The sequence below is a fragment of the Orycteropus afer genome, unplaced genomic scaffold (assembly GCF_000298275.1).
Source record: "Orycteropus afer afer isolate SDZICR_OR568_19922 unplaced genomic scaffold, OryAfe1.0 scaffold00061, whole genome shotgun sequence".
Lineage (NCBI taxonomy): Eukaryota > Metazoa > Chordata > Mammalia > Tubulidentata > Orycteropodidae > Orycteropus > Orycteropus afer.
Genome location: NW_006921648.1, coordinates 3,564,635 through 3,571,173, shown reverse-complemented (window position 1 = coordinate 3,571,173; position 6,539 = coordinate 3,564,635). Strand labels below are relative to the sequence as shown.

The window sequence follows — 6,539 nt, the reverse complement described above, 5'->3', positions numbered from 1 at the left end:
TCAGATTTCTTGACTGCTGCTTCCATTGGTGTTGATTGTGGAACCAAGTAATTTGAAATCTTTGGCAACTTCAATCTTTTCTCCATTTATAATGATGCTGCTTATTGGTCTAGTTGTGAGGATTTTTGTTTTCTTTTTGTTGAGCTAGAATCCATATTGCAGACAAGTGTCTTTAATCTTCAACAGTAAGCACTTCAAGTCATCTTGACTTTCACCAAGCAAGTCATCTCAACCTTCCCAACCTTCCTTCCAAGGAGTGGCTGGTGAGTTTGAACCGCCAGCCTTCTGGTTAGCAGTCAAGTGCCTTAGGCACTATGCTACCAGAGCTCCTAAAGGTTACAGCCTAGAAAATCCTGTAGGGCAGTCCTACTCTGCCATGTGGGATCATTATGGGTCAGAATCAGCTGGACGGCACCTAGCACCAGTCCTCTGAAGTCGGTTCTCTTTTCATTATTACAGAGAACTGAAGGTCTCTTTCAGGCTTCCATAGCAGGTAAGTGGTAGAGCTGGGATTTGAACCAATCCAGTGTTCTTAATCACTGCACTATCCCCCTTCTCCAGTGATGAAAACACTCAAATGTTCCAGACTCCACATCTCTTGCCCCAGTTAGGCCTGAAGACCTCCCTCTGGCCGCCTACTGTGTGCTCTCCCTTCCCTTATTCAAGATTCACTGGAGTTTTGTTGTTGTTGTTGTTATGTGCCGTTGAGTCGGACCCGACTCATAGCGACCCCCTTCTTGGGTTTCCAAGGCAGTATCACTACGGAAGTAGATTGCCCCATCTTCCTTCCGGGGAGTGGCTGGTGGGTTTGAACCGCCAGCCTTCTGGTTAGCAGTCAAGTGCCTTAGCCACTATGCTACCAGAGCTCCCTTCACTGGAGTTTAGGGCTCCAAATATCCTCAACACTCACAGAGCATTATTTCTCTGTGATTATCTATGCACAGCTGGGAGCCAGGCCGCTTCTGATTTAGCCCTAGCTCCACAACTAACATCCTGGGTGATTCATTTGTTTATTCAACAAATATTTATCATGAAGCTACTATGTGACGGGCGATGGACCAGCTAACTGATCAGATGGTGGAACTAACCAGATACAGAGCTGGCAGGCTAGAGGAGAACCAGACACTAAAAAGGTCACCAAGCTACATGTGTTGTTGTGCAGTCAATTTCCACTCACAGTGCCTCTAGAGGACAGAGTGGAACTGCCCCATAGGGTTTCCAAGGCTGTCAGTCTTCATGGAAGCCGACTGTATCATCTGTCTTTTGCTGAGCAGCTGGTGTGTTTGAACAGCAGACCTTTTAGTTAGCAGTCGAGCGCTCTAACTACTGTACCATCAGGGCTCCTCTAAAAAAGTTAAGGAGTGTATACTCATGTCATGGAAACGTGCCTTGACGGAATGAATTGGCATAACTGGAGAAATCTACTATTGATAGGGGGAGTCAGGGAAGGCTTTTCTGAAGAGGTGACATTTAAGATAAGACTTGAAATACAAGTAAGCAGGCGACGTGTAAGGGGGAGGCCAGTCCAGGTTCCAAGCAGAGGGAATAGCATATGAAAAGGCCCTGAGGCAGGAAGCGGCTGAGTGTGGCCCAGGAGCTCAAGGGCCAGTGTGGCTAGAATCGAATGAGGGCATGAGCCCAGGAGCAAAGAGCAGAGGTCATGTCACGCAGCCCCTCACCAGCCAGCGCTGGGTCCTTTGAAACATAAGGCAGAGCCCGGAGGGGCTCATGGCCCCCTTGGCCTTCGTCCCTTGGGGATGGACTTCCCAAGCCTCCTGAAGGGGGAGGGTCCTGGGGTGTTCATTCAATGCTCCCAGAGGCTGGCAAAGTGGGTGCTTGATCAGTATCTGTGGAGCTCATGAAAGAAAGAAAGGGGGGTGGAGAGAAGGCAGCCAGGGGAGGCCAGGCCCCCAACCCTCCACTGACTGGCTGTGTGAACTTCTCCAACGCGCTCAAGCTCTCTGGGCCTCAGGTAAGAGGAGGGGCATACCGGAAAGGCCTCTACTTCCCCATTGACTGGGCCCAGATGTCAGGCCCCAGCCAAGCCTGCTCAGTAATCCAAAGTCCACTCCAGCCAGGCTGATCCTGGCTAAAAACAAGGTTGTTTTTTCCTTCCCTGCTGCCTCTGGGAAAACAAGCTGGCTGGGGAGGCCAGTGGGGTGACCTTTGCCCTGCCAGTCCCATCTGCCCCACCCCACCTTCCTGCCTGGGAGAGCTGATTCTGGGCTAGACAGGCCTGGGCAGGTACCTGAGTGGCACCTGGACGAGGGTTGGGGAGGGGTGAAGGCACTTCTTGCCTCGCTGAGCGGGACAAGCCTCTAGTGGGCCGTTTCAAGGTGGCAGCCACTCTCCCTTGCGAGAAACACACCTTGCTTGCCTCAGTGACTGCTTCTCTCCCTCTTCTCCATTGGCTATGAACCCTGGGGAGAGCGTAAGGAGCTCTGGACCCCAGCCTCAGTTTTCTCAGAGGGATCCAGATAGGGACAATGGGGTGTCCTGAGCACCAAGCCCCATCCTAAGCACCTATACAAGCATAATCCACCACAGTGGTTCTACGAGCGCTTGGCACTCTTACCAAGTTCGACAGATGAAGAAACTGATGCTCAGAGCAGAAGTGAAGTGTCCAACATCACACGTTCATGAGGTGGGGGCATTAAGACTGACACCTAGGACTGTCTGGCCTCGGATCCTGAGCACCTTCCATATGCTGTGTGGCCAACCCAATAGTAACCAGTACCCATCACAGAAATCATATTCAGAGGCACCTTTGGTTGTACCTGTCCTGCACTGAGCACTTTGCCCACCTTAATTCACATGGTTGATACTTTTCAACCACGAGAGGTCATTCTTAGTAAAAGCAAATATATCTTAGTATGCAATGATGGGTCTCTCCTCCTCATCCAGAACACAGAGGAATGAAGAAAACTAAAGATGCATGGAAACAATTAGTCCAAGAGACTGGTACACCATGTGATCCTCAGCCCATATAACTATGAGATCAGAAGAACTAGATGGTGCCCAACTACCACTGTCAACCACTCGGAGGGGTATCTATGTCAGAGATCCTGGATAGTGAGGGAGAACAATGTGGAACAAAACTCAAACTCATAAAAAAAAAAGGGGGGGGGGACCAGGTTTGCTGGTCTCATGGAGCCTGGTGGAACCCCTGAGACTATGGCCCCTGGCTACCTTCAGGTCTGGAATTGAATCCACTCCTGTGGCTTCCAGCCAAACAAAAGACAGGCATGTGAGCTGAACATTTACATTAGGTAGATACACTCCTTGAAGAGATCAATCATGGGAGAATAGAAAGGCTGTGTATGCACAGGGAGACAGCTCAGGGGGCAGGACTGCATGGGAGGGAAGGACACAGGGAAAAGGTAACTATGGGCAGGAAGTGGGAGTGGAGCTGCTGCATTGTGGGAGACTGCAGTCAATGTCACAAGACAAAGTGTATGTGAGCTGCTATTTGGAAAATGAAATTGCTCTGTAAACTTTCACCCAAATCACAATAAAAATTAAAAAAAAAAAAAAAGTTTCTTGGTGCCACAGGGTTTGCAAGAAACTGGGTGATATTTACTATGGATTTCCTAGGTGGTTGGGTGGGGTTCTGCCAGAGTTGAGGGACAAGCACCAAGTCCTTTCCTGGCTGCCAATCCCAGTCCCTTAGAAACTGCTTAGCAGTCTCATTGTGCCTGGCACCCTTCCCTTCCTACCCTCCACCTTCAGAGTATATTCCTGCCTCTGGAGGTAGCTCACCTCTCCTAGCCCCTTCAGGCCCTGTCCCCCATTATTCCCCCCACCAGCTAATGGGAGAACCTCTGATAGGGTTAGGGGGCCCAAGAAGGGCTCCCTGGAGACTACTACAGGCTGGGCCTGCCTATCTGGGATAGACAGTTCCTTATTAGGAGCTCTGGTAGCATAGTGCCTAAGGCACTTGACTGCTAACCAGAAGGCTGGCAGTTCAGACCCACCAGCCACTCCTCGGAAGGAAGGTTGGGCAATCTACTTCTGTAGTGATACTGCCTCGGCAACCCAAGGAGGGGTCGCTATGAGTCGGGGCTGACTCAACGGCACATAACAAGTTTCTCATTAAATCCAATTCCAATCCCCAGCCAAAGTTCAGCAGCAGGCCGGTAAGGGATCAGACTAATTGAAACCCTTTAATGACCTTTAGTGCACCACTATGGCCTGTGCCCATCAACACCTGTGGAAGCAGCAGTCAAGAAATGAACCAATGAATTACAGTGAGCAAATGTGCTGCAAAGTGCCTCTTTAAAGTGCTGAAGGGCAAAGATGTCACTTTGAAGACCAAGGTGCCACCTGACCCAAGCCATGGTATTTTCAACAGCCTCATATGGATGTCAGAGCTGAGCAATGAAAAAGGAAGACCAAAGAAGAATGGATGCATATGAATTGTGGTGTTGGCAATGAATAGTGAATGTACCATGGACTGTCAGAACAAATCTGTCTTTGAGGAAGTACAGATGGAATGCTCCTTAGGAGGGAGAATGGCCAGACTTTCTCTCTTGTACTTTGGTCACGTTGTCAGAAGGGACCAGTCCCTGGAGAAGGGTAGTGTGCTTGGTAGAGGTCAGCGAAAAAGGGGAAGACCCGTCAAGGAGATGGACTGATCTAGTGGCTTCGATAATGGGCTCAAGCGTAGCACTGGACCAGGCAGTGTTTCGTTTTGTTGTATGGTGGTGCTTTAAGTTGGAACTGACTCAACAGCACCTAACAACATGGCCTGTGCCGGCTTCTTTAGGGTAATTTCTACACTAGCAATTATACATCTGTTCTGGGGATTTTTAACAGAACCCTCCGAGGACTGCAACCAGGCCCAATTTTGTGCTCCGCTGTATGCCCCACCGAGCGTAGAACAAAACAGTTGCTCAATAAACCACCCTGGGACCAGCAAGCTTAAAGAACTAGGCTAAGGTAACTCTGCTGGGGGGAGCGGAGGCAGGCCGCGGGCCTGGCCTCACCCGACCGCCCAAAGTCTACCTGAGCTACCCTAGCCCCCGCGCGCAGCGATCCCTTACGTCAACCGGAAGCCGCATGTGCGGGGCTGTAAACACTGCCCGCAACGCCCTACCTCCTCGCAATCCGGCCCCGCCCCCGCCCGCCACGTGATACGCCCCCGCCCACCCAGACCGTGCCCGCCCTCGCCGCCGCCTCATTGGGCCACCAACTTTGTTTACCTTATATGGCCAGGTCCTAACACCCCGTGGCCGCCCATTGGCCGAGGCGCGGCCTCACTCAGCTGACGTCACCCGATGCCGTAGAATGCAAATAAACCGAGGCATTCTGGGACTGGGAGTTCGCAGGCGCCCCGGAACTGGCTCCGCGTGGTCCTGGCGCCCACATCTCTCAGGCCGAAATTTCCTCCAAGGCGCACGAGATTTTGCATGGGAAAGTGGGAGTCCTGTAACGGCGGAGAAAGGGATCCCGAGGCGTCCGAGGCTGCTGGCCTCACTAGCTTGCCCCAGGATCATCTGTCTCGATACGTTACTATTGTGGCCCTACTATGTGTCAGGCCAAGGGCCGCAAGTGACAATGTGCACTTGCACTCTGAGTACTGGAGAGACCTAGAACGCTTCCTGGAAAGGTGACTTCCAGCAAACCTTTGACGGGCAGGTTCATTCATTCATTCATTCACTCACTGGACGAGTTTAAACTGGCGGATCAAACCCACCCAGGGACTCTGGGAAGAAGACCTGGCTATTTGCCCTCCCTAGGTTACAGCCTAGAAACCCTGTGGGGCAGTTCTGTTGTCACGTGGGGTCTCTATGAGTTGAAACCAACGCCACCACACCTAATAACAGCCTGGAGGAGCCGGTGGCCTAGTACAGCTGATTTTTGCCCATATTCCTAGTACCCCTACCCCAGGGGAGCACCACTTTAACAGAGGGATGCCAACTACAGCAGGGTTCGGAATTCTGTAGTCTTGAAAAAGGCCTCTGTGCGTGGTCGCAGTTTGCACCCATTATCTGAGGCCTCTTGACCCGCAAAAGCGCGTGTCCTGTTTCTGCATTGGCCCCCTCCCCGGGCCTGGCCCACAGAAGGTGCACAGTATTGAGACGCAGTCTTCTTCACCGCTTGCCCAGGCGTCGAGCGACAACAGTCCCCTCGGGTCACACTGGGGGCCCAGGTCGGCCGCGTACCCAGCGTGGGCGCCGGCCGTCCTCGCCGCACCCACCACAGCCCCCATGCAAGCGCGCGCTGGCGGAAGCCGCCGACGGACTGCAACTCCCAGCATGCCCGGCGCCCCGCCTGCCGGCCGGGAGCGAGGCGAAGCTCGGTGAGTCACAGCCGCACAGTAAATATTTGTATTAGCCGGAGCCCCGCTCGCTAATGGTGGACGCGTGAGACCGAGCAGCAAGCGGCGCGGCGCCTTGTCCGTGAACATGGACGAGCTCAAGCACCAGGTTATGATCAACCAGTTCGTGCTGACGGCGGGCTGCGCGGCCGACCAGGCGAAGCAGCTGCTGCAGGCTGCCCACTGGCAGTTCGAGGTGCGGGCCGGCCGGGCCGGGGGC

At 52.8% G+C, this 6,539-nt stretch overlaps 1 protein-coding gene across 1 annotated transcript in view; it reads left to right on the top strand.

Moving 5' to 3' along the window:
* Positions 1–6,539, top strand: part of UBALD1 (UBA like domain containing 1) — a 13,530-nt gene that overhangs the window by 2,393 nt on the left and 4,598 nt on the right. Inside the window, exons 2-3 of the mRNA XM_007939592.2 lie at positions 6,063–6,301; positions 6,380–6,515. Coding sequence (XP_007937783.2) covers positions 6,063–6,301; positions 6,380–6,515 — 375 coding nt within the window. The remainder of the gene's footprint in view (positions 1–6,062; positions 6,302–6,379; positions 6,516–6,539) is intronic.